The 23,454-nt window shown below is 47.7% G+C and overlaps 1 protein-coding gene across 1 annotated transcript in view; it reads right to left on the minus strand.

Annotated features, from left to right (window-relative positions):
• Positions 1–23,454, minus strand: part of LOC144791528 (inositol polyphosphate-5-phosphatase A-like) — a 358,038-nt gene that overhangs the window by 132,013 nt on the left and 202,571 nt on the right. Inside the window, exons 5-6 of the mRNA XM_078666240.1 lie at positions 16,582–16,645; positions 14,326–14,429 (exon numbers count right to left, since the gene is read on the minus strand). Coding sequence (XP_078522366.1) covers positions 14,326–14,429; positions 16,582–16,645 — 168 coding nt within the window. The remainder of the gene's footprint in view (positions 1–14,325; positions 14,430–16,581; positions 16,646–23,454) is intronic.

The raw sequence follows: 23,454 nt of genomic DNA on the forward strand, positions 1-23,454 counted from the left end.
GTCCTTGCCTCCTGGGCTGGGAGGACTCCCAGCAGCAGGAGGGCAGACTTGTGTCTCGGTGGCAGCATCCATTTTGTGGAGCTAAGGCTCTGTCTGACTTTAACCGGGGTTACAGGTTACATACATGTCGTGTCCCTCTAGAAGGGTGGAATGCTAACCCCGTCGCCAGAATTGGCGAGGGGTTAGTATTCCAATTCGTATGACACCTTACTCGACATGTTTTGATAAAGCGATACCAGAGTTGGCACATAACCGCGAGGATTATAATGCACTTAAGAGTATATGGTATGCGATATCATGGAAACGGCTAAGGGATGGATCCCGAAAGCCGCAGACAGGCTCAGCTCATGCCAGAGCACTATCTCACACGATTCCAAGCACTCTGCCTTCAGGATTGTTAAGGCCTGCCATAGGAGTGACTGATAGGAGATCCGTGTGCCCATGTAGGTTTAGATATAGGAATACTATATCTAAAGCAAAGGGTGATTACACCACTTTGCCCCAGCTGTCAAGCAGCCAGTTGTGTCTGATTTAGTTAGTCAGCCCAGGGTTGGCATAATACATGCTGCAGCCCCTGGGAGACTTCTGGGTGCACCTCAGCCCTGGGTACAGGGTCTTGAGAGGGCCCAGTGCCAATTCAGTACCTGGGTACAATTTGGAGTAGAGAGAACAGCTAGGCTGTGGGTCTGATTAGCAGGCCCACAGCCAGGGAAAGTCGTAAACCAGTGAAGCAAAAAGCAAAAAATCTGGGTGATCATAGGATTGCAGACCCTACTCTCCTACATGACCCCCCCCCAAACTTTGGGACAATAAACTAACCTTGACCAGGTGAGTCTTCTTGCTCTAAGTGGAAATACCTGGAGAGCCCATCAGCATTGCCATGATCAGTACCAGGTCTGTGCTCCACTGTAAAATCCATCCCCTGTAGGGAAATGGACCACCTAAGTAGTTTGGGGTGTTCACCCTTCATCTGACTTAGCCATAAGAGGGGCTTGTGGTCGGTCTGAACTGTGAAGTGAGTGTCAAACAAGTAGGACCTCAGCTTCTTCAGGGCCCAAACCACAGCAAAGGCCTCCCTCTCAATAGCTGACCAATTTTTCTCTCTGAGGGTCAGCCTTCTGCTAATGAAAGCAATTGGCTGGTCGTTGCCATCAAAATTCAGCTGAGATAGAACAGCTCCCACACCCAACTCAGAAGCATCTGTTTGGACAATGAATGGTTTGGAGAAGTCTGGACTCTTTAGGATAGGTGCTGTGCACATGGCCTGCTTTAGGTCATCTAATGCTTTCTGACAGCTTGCTGTCCACTGAACTTTCTTTGGCATCTTTTTACTTGTCAGGTCATTAAGGGGGGTCACTATGGACCCATAATTTCTGACAAATTTCCTATAGTACCCAGTCAGGCCCAAGAAAGCTCGAACCTGAGTCTGGGTGATTGGAGGAGCCCAGTCCTTGATGGCCTGTATCTTACTCTCCAATGGCTGAACCTGGCCTCCACCTACAAGGTGGGCCAGGTATACAACCTGTGTCTGCCCTATCTGGCACTTAGTGGCCTTGATATTAAGGCCTGCCTTTTGCAGGGCCTCTAACACTTTCCTCAGGTGGACCAGGTGATCCTCCCAGGTGGAGCTAAAGACAGCAATATCAGCCAGATATGCTGCACAGAAGTCATCCATCCCAGTGAGAACTTGATTCACCAGCCTTTGGAAGGTGGCAGGTGCATTTTTCAAACCAAAGGGCATTACCACAAACTGATAATGCCCACCAGGGGTAGAAAATGCTGTCTTGGGCCTGGCTTCCTCAGCTAACCTGATTTGCCAATACCCAGCTGTCAGGTCAAATGTGCTTAAGTAGTTGGCAGAAGCCAATCTATCTATAAGTTCATCTGCCCTTGGTATTGGGTGGGCATCAGTCTTAGTGACTGCATTGAGGCCTCTGTAGTCTACGCAAAACCTCATCTCTCTCTTACCACCCTGGGTGTGAGGCTTTGGCACTAGAACTACTGGGCTAGCCCAAGGGCTATCTGAGGGCTCAATGACTCCCAGCTCCAACATTTTCTGCACTTCTGTCTTGATGCAGTCTCTGACATGATCAGGCTGTCTGTAGATTTTACTCTTGACAGGCAGACTGTCTCCAGTGTCCACTTCATGGGTACACCAATCAGTTTGACTGGGTGTCAGAGAGAACATATGTCTGAAGGATTGCAGAACTTGTCTGCAATCCTGTTGCTGATGTTCAGAGAGGCTGCCACAAAAGACAACACCATCTACTGATCCATCATCAGGATTCTGAGTGAGCAGGTCTGGGAGAGGGTCACTCTCTTCCTCCTGTCCCTCATCTGTGGCCATGAGCAAGCTCATGTCCTTCCTGTCGACATATGCCTTGAGCCTGCTCACATGGAGCACCCTGAGGGGGCTCCTGGGGGTTCCAAGGTCCACCAGGTAGGTGACCTCTCCCTTTTGCTCAATGATGGTGTGGGGCCCAGACCATTTCTCTTTGAGGGCTGCTGGGGCCACTGGCTCCAGTACCCACACCTTCTGTCCAGGCTGGTACACAGGCAGGACAGCCTTCTGGTCGTGCCAAGCTTTTTGGAGTTCTTGGCTGGCCTCTAGGTTTTTAGTTGCCTTCTCCATGTATTCAGCCATCCTGGAGCGGAGACCAAGTACATAGTCCACTATGTTGGTTGCAGGCTTTTTGAGAGGTCTCTCCCATCCTTCCTTCACCAAACACAGGGGTCCTCTTACAGGATGCCCATACAGAAGTTCAAAAGGGCTGTAGCCAACCCCCTTCTGTGGGACCTCTCTGTAAGCAAACAAGAGGCAGGGTATCAGGACATCCCATCTACGCCTGAGCTTTTCAGGTAGTCCATGAATCATCCCTTTGAGGGTCCTGTTGAATCTCTCAACAAGCCCATTGCACTGTGGATGATAGGGTGTGGTGAACTTGTATTTAACACCACATTCCTTCCACATTGCAGTCAGATATCCTGACATGAAGTTTGCACCTCTGTCAGAAACAACCTCCTTAGGGAAGCCCACTCTGGAGAACACTCCAACTAGGGCCCTTGCCACTACAGGTGCTGTAGTGGTCCTAAGTGGAATAGCTTCAGGATACCTGGTGGCATGGTCCACCACCACCAGTATAAACTTGTGCCCTGATGCTGTCTGGGGTTCCATTGGACCAACAATGTCAATCCCCACTCTTTCAAAGGGAACCCCCACCACAGGTAGTGTTATGAGGGGGGCCTTTGTTGTGCCACCTGACTTACCACTGGCTTGGCAAGTGACACAGGAGCGACACAACTCCTTGGTATTCTCACTCATGTGAGGCCAGTGAAAGTGTGAGACAAGCCTGTCCCAAGTCTTTGTCTGGCCTAAGTGACCTGCAAGGGGAATCTCATGGGCCAAGGTGAGAAGGAAACCTCTCAGAGACAAGGGGATGACCAGCCTCCTGGTTGCACCAGGCTTGGGGTCTCTTGACTCAGAGTACAGGAGTCCATCTTCCCAGTATACCCTATGGGCACCTGTGGCATTCCCTGCAGCCTCAGCAGCAGCCTGCTGTCTGAGGGGTTCAAGGGAAGGGCAGTCTAACTGTGCCTTCCCCAGGTCTTCTCTGGAGGGTCCCCCTGAGCCCAGAAACTCAACTTGATCAAGTTCAAGCTCTTTAGGCTCAGTTTCCCTCAGCTCTCTCAGATCAGCCTCCTCAGAGACTTGATCCTCAACCTGGGGCAAGGGGGAAGGCAAAGCCTTAACCCTACTGCTCTTCTTCTTGGAAGGTGTCTGGTCCATTCTTCCAGGATCCAGCACCTGTTCAGTGGGGCATCTTCTGGCCTGTGACCTAGTCACAGCAAGCACATGTGCTGGCAAGCCTAACATTTCCATGTGAGTCCTCTGCTCCACTTCTGACCATAGTGATGACTCCAAATCATTGCCCAACAAACAATACACTGGGAGGTCTGAACTAACCACAACTTTCTTTTGGCCACTTACCCCTCCCCAGGAGAAAGCAACAATCGCCATACTATGACTGGTAGTGACGTTGCTGGCATTGGTCACCAGGAAATCTGTACCTGGCATGATCTGTCCAGGGTCCACAAAGTTAGGTGTCACCATGGTGACACTGGCACAAGTGTCCCTATAGGCCTGAGCCATTTTGCCATTTATTAAAGGTGTCTGCCTGTATTTGCCCAAAGTATTGGGACTTACATCAGGGGACATATCCATATCCCCTGTACAGACAAGGACAGCCTGAGTGAGTGTGCCAACTAAGTTGTCAGACTCCTCAGTTCCCAAGGTTAACCCAACTAATCCCTTGGGAGGTGCACTACCACTACTGACTGTACTAGGGGGTGCAGTTGCCTTAGGGGCTGTAGTGGTAGAGGTTTGCCCTCCTCTTTTGGTGCACTCACTAAACCAGTGAGACTTACTTTTACAGTACTGGCACCACCTTTTTGACTGGCCTTCTTGAGTCTTCTTTTTCTGCTGTGAAGCCTGACCCCCACCCTCTTTGGTTTGTTGGGGACCTGTTGAAGACTTCTGGTCGTTTTGTTCACTCTTAGTATTACCCTTCTGGTCTGCTTTCTTCTGACCACCCTGGTTCTGGTTCTGGTTCTGCTTGATCCTTGTTCTGACCCATTTGTCTGCCTTCTTTCCCAATTCTTGGGGAGAGGTCAGATCTGAATCAACAAGGTGCTGGTGCAACAACTGGTTCTGACAGTTATTTAAAATTTGTTCTCTCATCATCAGATTATACAATCCTGTGTAATCAGTAACCTTGCTACCCAGCAACCAGCCCTCCAAAGCCTTAGTGGCACTATCCACAAAGTCAGACCAGTCCTGAGACTGAGTTTTCTGGGTGTCTCTGAACAGCAACCTGTACTGCTCAGTGGTTAAACCAAACCCATCAACCAGTGTATTCTTCAGGACCTGGTAATTGTTAGCATCCTCCACTCTTGTAGTGAGGAGCTTATCTCTACCTTTGCCATCAAAGGAGAACCACAGTATAGCTGCCCACTGACTCTGGGGAATGCCCTGCACAGTGCAGGCCCTCTCCAAAGCAGCCATCCATTTCTGGATGTCATCCCCTTGTTTAAAGGGGGGCACTATCTTTGTCAGGTGTTTAGTATCTAAACCCTTCTCTCTATCTCTTGGGAGATTGCTGCCACCAGTGGGAACTAACCCACTCATCTGCTGCTCTCTAGCAAATGCAAGCTTTTCTTTGGCCAGGGCAAGTTCTTCCATTTCAATCCTCAGAGCAGCCTGTCTCATTCTGGCTTCATGCTCTATTCTCTGAGGGGAAGTCAATCTCCTCTGGGGAGAGTTCCTTCTCCTCTGAGAAGAGGCATTAGAGTGCAGAGATCTATTGGAGTCCCTAGAAAGAGATCTATCTCTCCTAACTCCAAGGTTAGGCCTACTTAGGGTCAGTACTGGGGGTCCCCCAGATCCTAGCCCAAGCAAGTCTATGTTGGCCCTGGTTAGCCTTCTGACTACCTCAAGACCTTTGTCTGCCTCATCCCCAGAGAGTTCCTCAGGATCCTCCTCCTCAACTGCATTTACAGTGTTGTGGAGGTCTGGATCCCCAGTGGTACCCTCTAAGGCTGGCATATTCCCATCTAGCTGAGAAATCTTTCTCGCATCATATGTCTCTAAGAGACCTATCAGAAAGGGAATGGTGGGGTTAGACCCCTGTTTCAGTTTCCTGGAGGTACACACTTGTCTCATCTCCTGGAAACTGAGAGCTGCATATCTTGAAGTGACCTGTGGAGGGTCAACTGCCACAAGGGGAGTCTCAGTAGACTCTCCATGGGTAGACATGCTTTTCTAGTGAGGTGTAAGTGGTGCACTTACCTACACTATATGTTTACCTACTGATCCCTTGCTAGAGTTGTAGTTTAGGGTGTGCTAGGACCTAGGAGCTACAACAGCTGGTTCAGTAGAACTCAGAGTATTCTAAGCTAAGTTATATGTACCTTAGTACTTATGTGATCTTTCAAATGATATTCTTAGGATATGTGTGGTAAAACAACAGCAAGCTCAAATCCCACCGCTGCTCACCAATGTGAGAAGTTGGCCTGATATATAATGTTCACTATTCTAGTGAGCACTTTGTATCAGTCCAAACAACCCTTATTGATGATTGGTTGTAAGTCAACCTTATAGACCAGCTATCCTAGTAGCATGGATACGAGCAGTCTAAGGCTAAGACTCTAGAGGGCGTGTTAAGCCAGCTGTTTTACCATCACATTACCCCTTGAACACCAAGTGAAAGGACACCACACAAGTTGTTATGAAAATAAACGTATTTTTATTCATAACAAGTCTACCCTGAACTCTTTATGAGTCAGGGAGCTAAGCACACAACAAAACTCTTACGAAAATACTTTAAGTCGCACAATTTACACAAATGCCCTAGGGGCACGAAAAACCATATACACAGTAAGTGGAATGCGAACTTGCTAGCAGGTAAGTAATACTTTTCTCGACTCAGGAATCGCTAGGCCTACAATTCTAAACACTGGGATTAGATGCAGGAGGCCTGTGGACGTCGTGTGCAGAGTGGGAACTCTCACGCGTAAGGCGGGAAAAGTCTATGGAGGCTAGCAGTTGCAAAGTTACTGTTCTCGGGCGAACCCGACTAGGTGGGTCGAAAACGGGGGTGGATCCGAACACTTAGGGTGTTGGACTATGCTGAAGCACCGGAGTACTTGGTTTACCTAGCCCAGGGGCTGCGGCTGCATAGGGTTGAAGTTGCGTCGGAAACCCACGTTGAAGAACCAGGAGCCTGAAGAAAGAGTTGCTGGCAGGCGGCCAGTGAAGAGAGTTCGTGGAGATCCAAGCCTGGATCAGGAAAGAAGAAGACCTGAAAGCAGAGGGGACCAAGTTCTGAATCACTAGCCAGTGATTAGATGGGCACCAGGGTGGCACCGGACGAAGTCACCTCGACCAGGTGAGTGGGCGCTGCTGGGCTCTGCAGTCTCTCGGACCAGGAGGCGTTGTCGGCGACCAGGATGGAGGTGCGAGCTGTCCCACGAAGGTCTCTGCTGTCGACGTTGCTGGTCCCAGGATTGGGGCAACAAGTCTTGGCAAATGCAAGGCCCACGCGGTGGACCTAAAATGGCGTCTTGAGTGGACCAGGAGGGTCCAGGGTGCTCCTCTGTTGGAGGGGAGCAAGGGCTAGTCTGGAGCAACCAGACCAGCAGTAGTTGTCGTCGTGGAGCGTCGTGAAGGGGTCACTAGCCAACGGGCAAGTGACCTGGACAACGCGGTGAGCAGCAAAGAGCAGAAGGGCCCCACGCAGATCTCGTGGATGCAGGGGGGCTGAACTTCGGTGCTGGAGCTGCTCAGGGTCGGGGCTTCTCTTACCCCAAAGCACTCAGTCGAGGGTCACTCGGGAGTCGTGCTGGACAAGCGTCGTGCAGTTCTGAAGATGGCCGGTCCCTCGAGGTCTCGTCGCACCCACGGATCACAGCTGGGCTGATGATGTAGGTTGAGTCAGAGGTGCCAGGGAAGCCGGTTCTCGTCGTGCTGGAGCAGTCTTGATCCGAAGGAGGGACTGGCAACAAACCGCGATACTTGGTTGGTGCCTGCTGCTGCAGGGTGACTACTCCTTAGTCACAAGGGAGAAATCTTGAGAAGAGTCTTGAGTTACTTCTTGCAGAAAGTAGTTTCAGGATTCAAAGATGATCTGATTTGGAAGGGGGCCAGTTCCTACCTTTATCCTGCAAAAAGGGGCTGGCACGCGACTAAGTCCTGCCCTATAGGTGGGACTAGGAGGGGGGTGGTTACACCCCTCTCCTTTGGCGGGCTTTCCCCAGATCAGGGGCTGGAGTGCCCCTGGAACTGGTTCTAGCCGGCCTATGCACAGTGAGCACCGGGGTGCCACTTGCAGTCACCTTCCTCTAAAGCCCTGCCTACCTAGGATACACAAAATCCTGTCTGGGACGGTGCTGGCACCGCCCCTGGCAGGAAACCCTTTGTCCTTGCCTCCTGGGCTGGGAGGACTCCCAGCAGCAGGAGGGCAGACTTGTGTCTCGGTGGCAGCATCCATTTTGTGGAGCTAAGGCTCTGTCTGACTTTAACCGGGGTTACAGGTTACATACATGTCGTGTCCCTCTAGAAGGGTGGAATGCTAACCCCGTCGCCAGAATTGGCGAGGGGTTAGTATTCCAATTCGTATGACACCTTACTCGACATGTTTTGATAAAGCGATACCAGAGTTGGCACATAACCGCGAGGATTATAATGCACTTAAGAGTATATGGTATGCGATATCATGGAAACGGCTAAGGGATGGATCCCGAAAGCCGCAGACAGGCTCAGCTCATGCCAGAGCACTATCTCACACGATTCCAAGCACTCTGCCTTCAGGATTGTTAAGGCCTGCCATAGGAGTGACTGATAGGAGATCTCTGTGCCCATGTAGGTTTAGATATAGGAATACTATATCTAAAGCAAAGGGTGATTACACCACTTTGCCCCAGCTGTCAAGCAGCCAGTTGTGTCTGATTTAGTTAGTCAGCCCAGGGGTGGCATAATACATGCTGCAGCCCTTGGGAGACTTCTGGGTGCACCTCAGCCCTGGGTACAGGGACTTGAGAGGGCCCAGTGCCAATTCAGTACCTGGGTACAATTTGGAGTAGAGAGAACAGCTAGGCTGTGGGTCTGATTAGCAGGCCCACAGCCAGGGAAAGTCGTAAACCAGTGAAGCAAAAAGCAAAAAATCTGGGTGATCATAGGATTGCAGACCCTACTCTCCTACAGACGGGACGGACTTCGTCGACGGGACGGACTTCGTCGACGGGATGGACTTCGTCGACGGATTGGGCTTCGTCGACAGATTGGGCTTCGTCGATGGATTGGGCTTCGTAGACGGATTGGGCTTCGTCGACGGAATGTTCGTCGTCGACGGTACAACCTTCGTCGACTTCTTCGTCGACGGTGGTAACTTCGTCGACGGAATGGAGCTCGCCGACGAAACCGTCGATGGCATCTTCTTCGTCGACGGTAGAGCTTTCAGAAGAGCCGACGACGAGGTGTCGACGACGGCCGTCGTCGACGAGAGAGGTCTTACGGTTACATAGACCATGGTAGGTGAAGAAGCTGTCGTCGTCATAACCATAGTTGGTTTAGGAGATGAGAAGGTCATCATCGACGTGGATGATGCGTCGACGGAGGTCTTCGTCGACGAGAAGACAGAAGAAGGCGTCGTCGAAGATAATGAAGTTTCCTGAGGTGAAATCTTGTCAGTTGTCGAAGGCAAACTCTTGGTGGACCGTTTTTGAGGTACAGAAGAAACCTCCAAGCCCTTGCCTGTGGGGGCAGCCTTAGAAGTTGAAGGCTTGTCAGAACCCTTAGAAGGTTGATGTTTATTAACAACCTTAGCCCCAGGTGATGGCAATACCTCAGACGCAGGCCTCTTTCTAGATGCTGAAGTGGAACCAGAGGCAATACTGCCAACCTCAGACACAGGATTATCAGAATCCTTAAGCCTTTGCAGCCACAAAAGCAACCAACCCTCTCTGTCTCTGAGAGTCTTTTGAGGAAAGGTTCTGCAGATCTTACAGTCCTTGACTTGGTGATCTGGATAGAGACAATAAATACATTTTTTGTGGGGGTCCTCTTTAAAAAGCCGGAGCTTACCACAAGATTCACAGGCTCTAAACAGAGACTTCTTTGAAGACATTCTTGAAGAAATTATCCAAAAGGAAGATAAGTTGAAAAAGCTGAGCAGAGCTCAGGGAGACTCCCTTCACACGACGTGCGGTAGAAAATCTGAGAGCCTGAGCCTCTGGGGAGAACATTCTGGTGGGTGCTGGCACCTGATTGGCTGGAGTTTGGACTATACAAAATGACTAGGATAGTCATAGATGTGGAAGTTTTTCATACTGTACCTTTGGCTACTTTACTTCCTGGTTTGTTTTATTGGTATTTACTACATATTTATGGCATATTATTGCTTTTTTATGTACCGTGGGACTCCCACTCCGACGACGGGGAATGATTCAGGCATGTGAATCTATGAAAGACACCCCTAATACTGGAGAACTACTATACAACACACCTGAGACTCCTGACAAACTCCAAGAGAACTGTAATACAAGGCCCCAGAGTCACGAAGCAATCTCCAAGTGAACACTATATAACAACCCCCTTGAGAAACCAAGCAAACTCCTAGAGAACCATTATAGAAAAAGAACCCCGAGACACCCACAGACTCGCAGAAAACTACTATACAACACACCTGAGACTCCTGACAAAGTCCTAGAGAACCATTATACAGCAAGACCCCAGAGTCACCACGTACTCTCCTAGTGAACACTATACTCCCTGAGACACCACACAAACGCCTAGAGAACCATTATACAAAAAGACCTCTGAGACACCTACAAACTCACAGAGAACTCTTGTATAACATACCTGAGTCTCCTGGTAAACTCTTTGAGAACCATTATACAACAACACCCCGAGACATCACGCCTACCTCCTAGAGAACCATTCTGCAAAAAAGATCCCTGAAACACCTGGCAAACTTCCAGAGAACATTGTACAACATGACCCCGAAGACTCCAAGCAAACTTATAGAGAAACCATTATACAACAAAACCCGAGACATCAGGCAACCTCCTAGAGAACCATTCTGCAAAAAGATCCCTGAAACACCTGGCAAACTTCTATAGAACACCATACAACAAAACCGCTGAAATACCTCACAATCTCCTAGGGAACCATTACACAAAAAGAAGCATGAGACACTTACAAACCCACTGAAAACTATTATACAACATACCTGAGCCTCCGGGCAAACTCCTAGAGAAAATTACACAGCAAAACCTCAGAGACTATTGCAAACTCCTAGAGACCCATTATGCAAAAAGATCCCGGAAACACCTGCCAAAAACCTAGAAATATCTTTTTATCATACGGCAAAGGATATTTTATTATTTATAAAACATAATCACACTATCACCCTCCCCACAAATTGTGAGCATACATCCTTGGCATCTTGCTCTGTCATATAATAGATATTATTAATTGCAGACATGAAGAATAAAAGTAAAATCGGCATTGCAAATGTACACACACTAATTAGAAGTTAGTTTTTTTATCCACAAAAATCAATAGTAATTTGACACAAAATGACACCAAATAGTATATTTACGTCAGATAAAACAATGCTCCATCTCGGAATTCTTAGAAACATGCAGAGAGATTCTATCTTTCCTGCAATGACTCACAGCATGCAAAAACACAAACATATCACCATGAATCTATCCTTTGCACTGTCACTATTCTTTAGAAATGCAAATCATAAACATGAAAAGTCAGTTTAAACTGCAGCTGTAATGATGATCTGTGGCTTGAATTTCACCCTGGGTGCTGACTATGGCAGCAGGCATGACGTCATACCTCAACTGTAATACGTTTTTACAGTTGAGCAGCGACAACCTTTCGTTAGGCATCACAAGTTGCTCGTAATAAGGAAATTGGAGACAAGCTTTTATACGGGCATTGCAGACTCTCATGTATCACAGAATGAAAAAATTAGGGAAAAAAGCAGTCGCAGAGACAGTACAAGGGACCCTCTACCGTGCCGGGGAATTGCAAATGTGTAGATGTTGCACTGTGTAAAATCAGCTTAACACCGACTAACATGCACAGAGTGTAATGGAGATAGAGAGAGAAGGCGAGAGATTACCCTACAATGCCTGATCTCAGGTCTTGCTCCCCTGAAACTTCCTATTAGGACTGAGGCGCTTTCAGAGATTTGTGGACCACTGCCATAGGCTTGCACTGCTCTACTGTAGTAAGTGGCAGCATCCTCTGACTAGGACTGGGGGTGAAAGAAGCCTGCTCCAGCTAGAGCTGCTCTTATGTACATCATTGGAAACCACCTCAACAATTAGTACATCCACTGCTATTGTCACTATAACTGTACTGGGTCTTTTTACCATTAGTGGCCTAAACCTGCAGCCCTTTGAATAGTTTGCTATGATACAAACTCTTTACAACCGACTATGGCTGAACTGGTTAGAAACTATGCCACTTTGAGTTTTCTTCTATATTACACAAATGCATGATGGTCTTGCAGGAGACTTTTTCTTGACCTTGACACACTACCAAGAGTAACCCAGGTATGTTAAGTGTCTTGTTGTATCTTTAGCAGTGAGTAGACCTGGGCCTGTATTACACAGAGGGCACATTACCTCGGTCTGTGCCACAGTGCACGTTTAACTGCGTATGTCAGGTGCCAACTGGGGCAGCGCGCCCTATAACAGTGAATGCTTTGTTTCCGGTCCAGGGAAGGCATGGCTTGGCAGTTCGGGCTGGACTGTTCCCATGAGGCACATGGGGCAGACTGATTTGCATATGGCCATGTCTGAACTAGGGTGGCTGAGTGAGCTAAAGAATGATGATGGATTAAACCCAGATCAGTTGACTGGGGGTGACTGCATGCAATGTTCAACACTCCGTCCATCATCGACTTTGATTTTGCTTTGTTTCCCCTAAGTTGGCAGGGTATGCCCTGACGTGGGTCCCTTGCTCACTTTGCCACTGGATTCAAGCTAGTCTGGCTGAAGATGGATGACATACCCTGAAACCGGTCCCAGGATGCTTGTTTCCGGACCAGAAAGACATGGCTAGGCAGTTCAGGCTGGACTGTTCCCATGAGGCACAGGGTCAGACTGATTTGCATATGGCCATGTCTGAACTGGGGGGCGGAGTGAGCTAAAAAGAATGATGATGGATTAAACCCAGATCAGTTGACTGGGGGTGAGTGCTTGCAATGTTCAACACTCCGTCCATCATCCCCTTTTGTTTTGCTCTGTTCTCAGAGCAGGCACGTATAATGACGCATTAGCAAAAGGGAGGCTTGCTGTTTAACACCTTAGGAGCTTCGTAAATATACCTCCCCAGTGCTGCGCTGTCCATTATCCAGTGCTGAATGGACGTCCAACGGTCGCACGCAGCACTGGGGAGGTAGTGCCCGTGACGACCGTTGGCCGACGGCAGCACTTAAAGGGTTAAAGCCAATGGTCCATTTTTCACAGTGGCAGCAGACCCGTTTATGCATTGGGGGGGGGGGGGGGGGGGGTGCAGGGACCCACCTGCTCTCCTGGCATGATGCGTAATACGGAAGGACACCCAGACAGGCATCTGCAGCCCCTTCTATAATGCCAAAATACCCCTGAGGCAAAAGGAACTGGCAACAACGCCAGTTGCTCCTTCTGGGCCCCTTTTGCAATATGGCCTCTGGACTGCTGAGCCATAATGTAACTAAGATGGTGCTCATAGAAAACAATCTGTCATTCCCTTCCTTATACAGACCCAGAAATACCAACCGACGGCAAGCTTTTCCACAGACCTCATCTAAAGACAAGCCTCTGCGAAGACCTCATCCTATAACGTCAAACGCACAGGTAATGGAGAGATGCTTGCAGCCCAGCCCATCATTCTTTTGCCCACCATGCCACCCAAGATTGGGCTCAACTATAAGTAAATCAGTCTTGGTCCTGAGGCAGTACTACACCCGACCGAAAAGCCCCAATCAGGATGAACGCATTCCTGGGTTGCTTGTGTTTCTTTTCAGAGAGGACCTGCCTTGGCAGTGTGGGCTGGACTGTTCCGACTGGAGCAGGGTCAACACTGATTTACATATAGTTGGGTCTAATCTGAGGCGGCATGGTGGGCAAAAGAACAATCGGTTGGAATGCTACCACGAGCGATTGCCTTTGGAAGGACTTAGTGCAAGCTTCCTCCCATCACCTTTTGTGTTTTTGATCATCCTATGACTGACATCCCCAAAGGCAGCATCCATGAAAACGTTCTCCAAATACACCATCTTTTGGCAAACGTTCACACCGAACCCCACCAGAGACCATATTTTATAATGATTCTAGTGCTGATGCTTCGGCTGCACTCCACAAGGCTGAATATGAGGGGTGTCTATGACCAGTCCTGATTTCACCTCATGCCTTTCTTCCACCACACTACACTTCCTGTATTGGTTTCTCACTTGCAATTTCTTTTTATTCTCTTTCTCTCTTTGTCGCTGTTTTCCAATATTTCACTTCCTCCTTCCTTCTCGCTTTTCTGCCTTCCTCTCTCTTGCTCTGGGACAAAGCCCAAAGCCAAAATATAAATCACAGTCCTCAAAAATGAGCGATGGTGCACCCCCCCACCTGCAACCTCCTAATAAATTAAGCACTGATTTGGGAATAGGGCGGAGGCGCAGTGTCACAGTAAACAAACTTCTGAGGACACAGCAAACTTTTAGTGTATGTGCAACCCCCTAAAATGTAAGACATGGAGAGAGCTCCAACACTCACCTCTGGCCAAAAGTTCTGCTTAAACTTCTCTTTCTCTACCGTGGGGCAGGTGTCCAAGTTGCCCATGTGGGTTTTCTGGTCAGTCACTAGCAGGAACTTCTTTTCTGTAAATCAGAAGAGCAGTCATAATGGAGACCAGCCAATCGTCCTCTCCACTACCTCATAAGAGAGAGGACAATTCAAAACAGGGTCAGAGAGTGGATGTGGGGAGCATGTTAAAGAATCCTAGCGAGGATAAGGTAAGAGACAGACAGGGGATGGACAACACATATTAACAGACCCAGTTGAATCAAGCTACTGATGGGACCTGGGAGTCGAGAAATACACAACCACATCAACATGTTATTGAGTAAAGGTAACGTACACAGCACTGCGAAGGAGGTGGAAATCATACAGAGCAATATGAAAAGAGTAGTGGGATACAGAAGGAAATACACAGCTATAATGAAGACAAGCGAGGCAGTGAGGCACACTTGGTCATAAAAGTAAACAGAGACACAAACAACAATTGTTTAGGGTCCAATGAGGAGGGGAATTTATAAATTCACTTTAAAGGGCCAAAGACCAATCCAGGTGATGGGGGCATACAGAAATAAACGTTATAGTTGCCAAGGTGACATACAGAGAATTGTTAGGTGGATTTGGGGAAGGGGCTATACTTATGGTTTTATGGTGGACGAGAACACTCTGTTATTTTAAATGGGCAGTGGGCACTTGGAACATGGTTAATAATGTTAAATAGGGAGTGGGTGAGGGGAGCATGAACAACAATGAAAAGGAGAGGGGTACAACACACACACATATTAAATAGGCCAGGGTACCATACATTAATATATTAAGAGGCCATGAAAGAGGAGATAATAAGCAGTCACATAAAAGGGTCTCTGAAGAAACATACTCAGCACAATTAAGGTGGTCTAAAGAGACAATGCAGATAAATATCTATAAGGACTGGTTAACTATACATAGGCACACTAAACTGACCAAGGGAACACACACACCGCCACGTTAAAAGGGCCACCATGAGCAAGAAAAGTCCTCGGGGAACCTTTCCACTTTTTCATCCAGATTTTAATTCAAATGTGGTATACCGGTCAGTTATGGTCAAGATTTGTATTTAGCTGGGGCCAGGACCACATAATGTCCCCGAAGGTTTATGGCTGATGATGAATTAAAGATCCACACCAGTGGACATGTCAGAGACTGAACTCGAGACATTTCCCAGAGTCTTTAGCCAGAAAGCCTTAAGCTCTTCTCAAAGGGGTGCACAGGCTTGCAGCGGCCTACTCTCAAAATACGTTTTTGACTGATCAGTGGTTCTGTAGAAATGGCCATCAGACACCCTAACCCTATTCAATCACACTCCTTGGACTCCATGACCCTTTGCGCATTTAAAAATGTCAATTGAAGCCACCCATTTCGAGAAACATGGCTGTACAGGTAGCCAGGAACCCCAAACTCTATGCACATGGTTCCAGTGGCTGGTGACACACACAAAAAAGGCATTCATGGCTGTGCACTTTGGAGTTACTGTCCCATTTCTCTATCCACGAAGCCCCACTGACTACTTTCAACTGAGGTGGACTCCGGTAGTCTGACAGGCACTCTGACAACATTGACTAAATAGACCCCCCCCCTCTCCGCCTTAAACTTGGTATTATCTCAGCTTAGTGGATTTTACTGGACCTTTGGTTGGGCCAAAACCCTGCAGCATTAGCCAAATCTGCAGAGCTACCTCGAATCCTTACGCTTTCCAAGGTTGTGTGCCAGATCTGTCTGACAGTCACAGATGCCTTATGATTCTTCACTGACTGCATGGTGGTAAGCCCAGTTTCAGAGGAGCACATTTGAGTGCCCTTGAAGCCGCCCGCAACTTAACATTGTCCCTATAGAATATGTCAATGTCTGCATTTGGGCATAGGACAATGATCTACTACCAATGCTGTCATGGGCCAATTAACAATACTTGGGATGTGGTTTGCGGCAATGGCTGACATCATATAGTGTCAACACATTGTATGCTACAGGTTCTTTTGGGGCTGGGATGTTATAGAATCCATTGTGGAAGAATGACTGTAACATTTCTTAAAACGCAGATCCTGGAATGTTTCCAGATCCTACAAATTGTAGCCATACACTGTTACAAACACAATATAGAGGAATCCTCCAGATCCCATACAATAGTATATCCTTTGAGGGGGGTGTAAGTGACATGCTAAAGTGTGAGCTATAATCTTTTTTTGGCAGAATGCTTACCTCTGAAATTGAACTCAAAGGTGTCCCCCAGAGAGCGGTGCAGGAAGTACAAGCTTCCCAGAGCCTGTGGGTAAAACAGGGAGAGAATCAGGAAAAGTATTAATAAATAGGCTACTCCGGTTTGATCTGAAAACACAATCCAGAACAAAAAAGGACAGAGGCAAAAACACTAATCTCATTCCTCCCCAGAGACAACAAAACCAAAGGCACAGCCCTGTCCACAAAGTTAACAAAGATCCCAGCCAACAAAGACACCTGAGAACCCTTCCTTCCTCAAGAACAAAGCTGACCCCTGTCACCAAGGATGGCAAGAACTACTACCACCCCAAGGGAGATGAGAAATAAAGGGACATAACCCGCTTGTAGAAGAGCAATGAGGGCTCCTCTCAATAAAGCCAATCAGGACATCTACCTTCAAAGCTGATGAAAGAAAAAAAACTGCCCCCAGAGCTAAAGAGCATCCTTTCAAATCCCAACATGGAGCTCTGTACTTATGTGGAATGAAGACCCCTGCCCATAAGAACAAGCAGAAGTCTATCCCTTAAGCATGGGAGGACTACTCAGTCTCTTCCACATAATGTCGCATAGGCCCCTTCCTCTAGGGGACATGTCGGCACCTTTACCAGCCCCAAGGTCAATAAGTTGCCCTGCTTTCAAGACTAGTGAGAAGCACTCCTCTCCAGAACCTGCAGTCGGCCTGGTCGCCAAGGATGGCAAGCTCCCACACTAGATAAAGACACCTTCTTCAAAGGATAACGATGGCTCTGCTCACAATGATGACTAAGACTCCTGTCCCCAAAATACAGAGTCTCAGGGTAGGGAAAACATCATATTCCAAGACCACATTCCCCAATGTCAACAAAGGTCCCTCCTCCAAGACCAGCGAGGACCCATTCGCACTAGGCAAGGCTTACGTTCTGACTCCAAGGCTGGCAAGAGCCTCACACAAGAGAAGCTGCCAGTCCAGTGACTGAGTTAAAGATTATATGTCATCAATGAAGTGCCAGTAACATTACAGATAGTAGGTAATTGAAAGCCTTTGGAAAAAAAGTTCTAAAACAAGAGATTGTCAACGACTCTAGGAAAAAGGGTAAAGGAGTATGATAAAGGTAATGCTTTAGGCAAATGGTGTACCAGTTGCAGGGACTTTAGAAGTCTTCAGGAATAATGATCAAAAGTAAGGTTCCTCAAACGTTTACAGAAAAAATCTATTAAAGCTTGATAGTCATCAGAAAGGGTTGGGGCGCATCAGAGGTGTTCAGGGGTGTGTGTTTAGGATTAGACATGAGAGGTCTACAGGAATGCAGGTTAAATCCTGAGTTCATCAAATGTTTCAAAAATAAGGGAAAATGTAATAAATACTCAGAAGTGTCCACAATAAAGGTTAAATGTTGGGGATCTTCAGAATTATAGCTAAAATTTGGGGGATCATCAAACGTATATGGGCACAGCAAATAAAGTTGATATTGCTAAGTTCTATGTTAGCCTGCGAAAGGAAGGCCTTTAGCTTTCTTAGCTAGAAGGTAATCGATCGTCGGTTGATCTCAACACAAGCAGAAGGTCCTTCCTAACCTTTGTCGCCTTCACTGAGAGGGCTCCTCTTGCTAGCATGGCATTTCCACACTTGACACTACAACTAAACACTGAACATAGTATTTCAACTGGTTGCCACCAGATAATGTACTTCACAGGAAGAAAGGTACTCAATTCTCTCCACACTGTGTATTATGGCTGCAGCATTGTAGAGAATCTCTTCCTAGAGTGCAATCTGGTGTAAACAGTGTAAATCTGGAAAGATATGCTTACAGTGTTTAATCTTGTTGTTTTGCAACCTTTGGGGTTATTCTAGACAGTGAGCGGACAGACTCGGGTAGACCCGATAATAGAATTTACTCTCAAAAGTACCAAGGGTATCATTTCCTGGTTCTTCTACAGAAAGCTCAGGATGAAAAACATCCTTCGAAATAGGCATATGTGAAAAAAGCTGTGCTTGGCCACAGTGACACATTGTGATGCACAGTAAAGAACTGCATCACAAGGGATCTGACAAAACTGTAAAGTGGAGCTAACGGGGGAGGTGCACTCACACTGGATGAGAAGTGACAAGATGTTAGAGAAATTACATAACTGTTCAGTGCAGCTATGTGAGGCAATTCCATCCACATGGGGGGTAGTGATGTCACATAAGACACATGTGATAACTGCACAAAGGAGCTAAATGGAACGGTGTACATCTAGGGGATTTGAAGTGATGTCATATTAGGAATATGAAAAAACAACAATTGATGGACAGAATGCAGAACAATGTCATACATTCACCCCAGTACAGAGATCTGGGCCTAAATCCATCGTTTTTTTGCACTCCACACCACCCCAGGTCAGACATGGCCATATGCAAATCAGCCTTGACCCTGTGCCTCATGGGAACAGTCCAGCCCGAACTGCCAAGCCATGTCTTTCCTGGACCGGAATCAAGCATCCAAGGACCGGTTTCTGGCTATCAGCCATCATGAGCCTGGATAGCTTGACTCCAGTGGTGTGGAGAGCATGGGACTCACGTCTGAGCATACCCATCCCACTCGGGGTGACAAATGCAAAAACAACAATTGATGGACAGAATGCAGAACAATGTCATACATTCACCCCAGTACAGAGATCTGGGCCTAAATCCTTCGTTTTTGTGCACTCCACGCCACCCCAGGTCAGACATGGCCATATGCAAATCAGCCTTGACCCTGTGCCTCATGGGAACAGTCCAGCCCGAACTGCCAAGCCATGTCTTTCCTGGACCGGAATCAAGCATCCAAGGACCGGTTTCTGGCTATCAGCCGTCATCAGCCTGGATAGCTTGACTCCAGTGGTGTGGAGAGCACGGGACTCACGTCTGAGCATACCCATCCCACTCCAGGCTGATGACGGCTGATAGCCAGAAACCAGTTCTTAGATGCATGATTCCGGTCCAGGAAAGACATGGCTTGGCAGTTCGGGCTGGACTGTTCCCATGAGGCACAGGGTCAAGGCTGATTTGCATATGGCCATGCCTGACCTGGGGTGGTATGGAGTGCAAAAAAAACGATGGATTTAGGCCCAGATCTCTGTACTGGGGTGAATGTATGACAATGTTCTGCATTCTGTCCATCACCTGTTGTTTTTGCCATATTAGGAATATGACACAACAGCTCAGAGTAGCTACAGGAGGCAGTGCATACACTGGGGGAAAAGGGATGCCATGTGAAAAATTACAAAACTGTAAAATGGGGCAAAAGGGATGGAGCACACCCAGTGGAAGGGGGATGCACTTTCTGGGCGACCAAGAAGATGAAAAAACTTGGATTCTGGCTTGATGGCTATAAATGATCCCGTGGTTACTTCCTTTCGCTGCTCAAAGGACAGTTATCCACACATGATACTTTCTAGGTTAGACTATGGCAGCATCTTGTACCTGGGGCAGATATGGCCATGGTAAGATGCCTCCAGGTGGCTCAGAAATCTGCCGCTAGGCTCCTGTTTCTTCTCCGCACTCTGTTTTATGCACAAAATGAGTTCACAATCAGCACCTCAACACCTCAAAAATTGATGGCTCCCTTCCACCCGTCCGGCACCCCGCTCTCGAGCAAGCGTTCTCTCTTCACAGTCCCTAGATTCCGACGCACCCGGATGGGTGGTCACTCCTTTTCTTTTTTTGGGCCTTAAGCTATGAAACACCCTCCCTGAGTCTCTAAGGTGGTGTGCTTTCTTATCCCTCTTCCATAAGGAACTGAAAACGTGGTTATTTTAGCTCTTTTTCAAAGTTGTTCCCTCTGTATGCTAAGCGCTGGGAACCCCTGGGAGGTAGCCATATGATCTAGAAAAAATAATAATAATTATTATAATTATAATAATGTCACAAATGGAAATTAGGTGTATATATAGTTGAGAGCAAAGCTTCCTTAGGAAGCTAGGAGCAAACTACTACTTAGAGTGGACAATGCTGGGGTGTACTAAACAGAGCTGAACTATCCATAGCTCATGGGCAGACGATGCATAGAATGCAAAGGTACTGCTGGGAAGAAAGTTGTGCACGGCTGCCCTCCCTGTGCTTTCCTGGCTTTCCCAGTGTTATTCCTCCAGGGAGCTCAACAAGCTGCAAACCCACTTGAGACGTTTCATGATGTTCTGGTTTTGTTGACATCAGAGCTATCGTCTTATTTAAGGGGGGGCTTATAAAGTGTACTCCCTTTCTAAGTGAAAGTGATTACTGGGATCTCAACTCAGGCTATGTGGTGCCAGACAGGGATGGCAGCAAGACTATGGTCCGGGGGGTACATGTCTTTTTACCTGGACCACTGAGGAAAAACCTCCTACCAGCTATAGCTAGTAATGGCTGATCCATCACACAACTTTGGTATCTTGCCTTCCTTGCAAATGACACCTGTAGATAAGATGATGGGGTCCATATGTACCCCGTGTTTGTGTGCTGCACAAAATGCAGTCCCTCTTGCGTTTGAAATTGTGATGTCAATGTCAGACATCCAATCGTGCACATATACCTTTCCTGATATCCCCATCCCCTCAGATATATGTGTACCTGGCGAAGGGAAGGTTTACAACGCATTCCCCTTTTGCAGCGTTGGTCATCCATCCCCCATTTCCTGTATTGTAGCCATATACCGTTGTAACAGATGAACTTTCGCAGCCAGAACTTGGACTGTAAAAGGTATGGGCTACTATTTATTTATTTCAAAGGTTTTATATGGCACTACTGGACCCAAGAGTATCAGAGCGCTTTACAAGGATGGTGAACATAATGAGATAAAATTAACAATTAAGCGAAAAAGAGTTACAGTATGATAATGCATTCAACAGGGCAAAGGGGGAAAAGAAACAGAGAGATAAAATTAAGTGGAAAATGAATAATAAAAGTTAGGAGAGAGAGGGGGGAGAAGAGAGGGGGAGTGAGGGAATGAAGGGATTCACAAGTGAAACATGTGATAAACAGGTGCCCATGAGAAGCTGCTACAGAGTCCGGAGGAAAAAGCAGTAGGCATAAAAATCCTCCTTGCAGGATAAAGCACTCCAGAACGCAGAATGGAGGATTCCAGGATTCGGGACAAGAATTCCAGAAGAATCACCTCCTAGCACAAGAGCCAGGAAAGAGGAGTTGGTGTCAGGAACTAAAAGAGATAGTACCACAGGTGAAGCCGGTGAATGGACTTGGGTGCATAGAATAAGGGATTTCTTGATGGTAGGTGGAATCTTAGAGGCGCCAATACCTTGGCAGCTGCCCATCGAAGTTTTCCTAACTTTGAGATCTCTCTTGTGTGGTGTAAAAATGAGCTGGAATAAAGTTTTTAGCAAATTCTTCTAGGAAGAGAGAACATGCCACAGAAACTGACATCTTAAGTTAATGAGCTCCAATCCCAAAGAGACAGCTCAGGAAGTGCAGTGTATGATGCAGTGTTCTGAATTTCACTTACAAGTTACAGGTTTCAAGAAAGATAGCTTGGTAATGCATTTATGGTGCGCTCCATAGAATCGCAATGTTCTAGTGCCCACTGGAGGCTGTGGCTGAGAGGGCAAAGGTCACCTTGATTGTGCACTAGAGAGCATGGTGAGTTTAGCTTCCAGTAGCAAAGAATATTAAGAGTTTACGGTGATACAAAAGGCAACAACAAGTTAGAGCATCTGTATCCATTATGGGCACAACTGCACCAAAACTCTTCAATCTCAAGACCTCAAGGGCGCGTCTCGATAGTTCGCTTGGAGATGAAAACTTCTGAAATACTCCAGAAAACTGAGTGGCAAGATAGGTCCCTTTAAAAAGTGCAACAAGATGATGATACAAATAAGAAGGGGTCTGCTTAGAATGTGCCTCTATTGACTCCACCAAATCCACTGATATCTGACTGTTGACTCGCTTGATTCCTGAATACTCTTGATTCCTGGTTCCACTTCTCTGACTCCACTGATTCCTGACTCCTCTCTCCTGACTCAGTTGACTCCACTGATTCCTGACTCCTCTCTCCTGACTCAATTGACTCCACTGATTCCTGACTCCTCTCTCCTGACTCAATTGACTCCACTGATTCCTGACTCCTCGCTCCTCCGGACTCCACTGGTCCTGACTCCACTGATCCTGACTCCACTGATCCCGACTCCACTGATCCCGACTCCACTGATCCCGACTCCACTGATCCCGACTCCACTGATCCCGACTCCACTGATCCCGACTCCACTGATCCCGACTCCACTGATCCTGACTCCACTGATCCTGACTCCACTGATCCGGACTCCACTGATCCGGACTCCTCTCCACTGATCCTGACTCCACTGATCCTGACTCATCTCCACTGATCCTGACTCCACTGATCCTGACTCCACTGATCCTGACTCCACTGATCCTGACTCCACTGATCCTGACTCCACTGATCCCGACTCCACTGATTCCTGACTCCTCGCTCCTCCGGACTCCACTGGTCCTGACTCCACTGATCCTGACTCCACTGATCCGGACTCCTCTCCACTGATCCTGACTCCACTGATCCTGACTCATCTCCACTGATCCTGACTCCACTGATCCTGACTCCACTGATCCTGACTCCACTGATCCTGACTCCACTGATCCTGACTCCACTGATCCTGACTCCACTGATCCTGACTCCACTGATCCCGACTCCACTGATTCCTGACTCCTCGCTCCTCCGGACTCCACTGGTCCTGACTCCACTGATCCTGACTCCACTGATCCTGACTCCACTGATCCTGACTCCACTGATCCCGACTCCACTGATCCCGACTCCACTGATCCCGACTCCTGACTCCACTGATCCCGACTCCACTGATCCCGACTCCACTGATCCCGACTCCACTGATCCCGACTCCACTGATCCCGAC

The sequence above is a fragment of the Lissotriton helveticus genome, chromosome 11 (genome assembly GCF_964261635.1).
Source record: "Lissotriton helveticus chromosome 11, aLisHel1.1, whole genome shotgun sequence".
Lineage (NCBI taxonomy): Eukaryota > Metazoa > Chordata > Amphibia > Caudata > Salamandridae > Lissotriton > Lissotriton helveticus.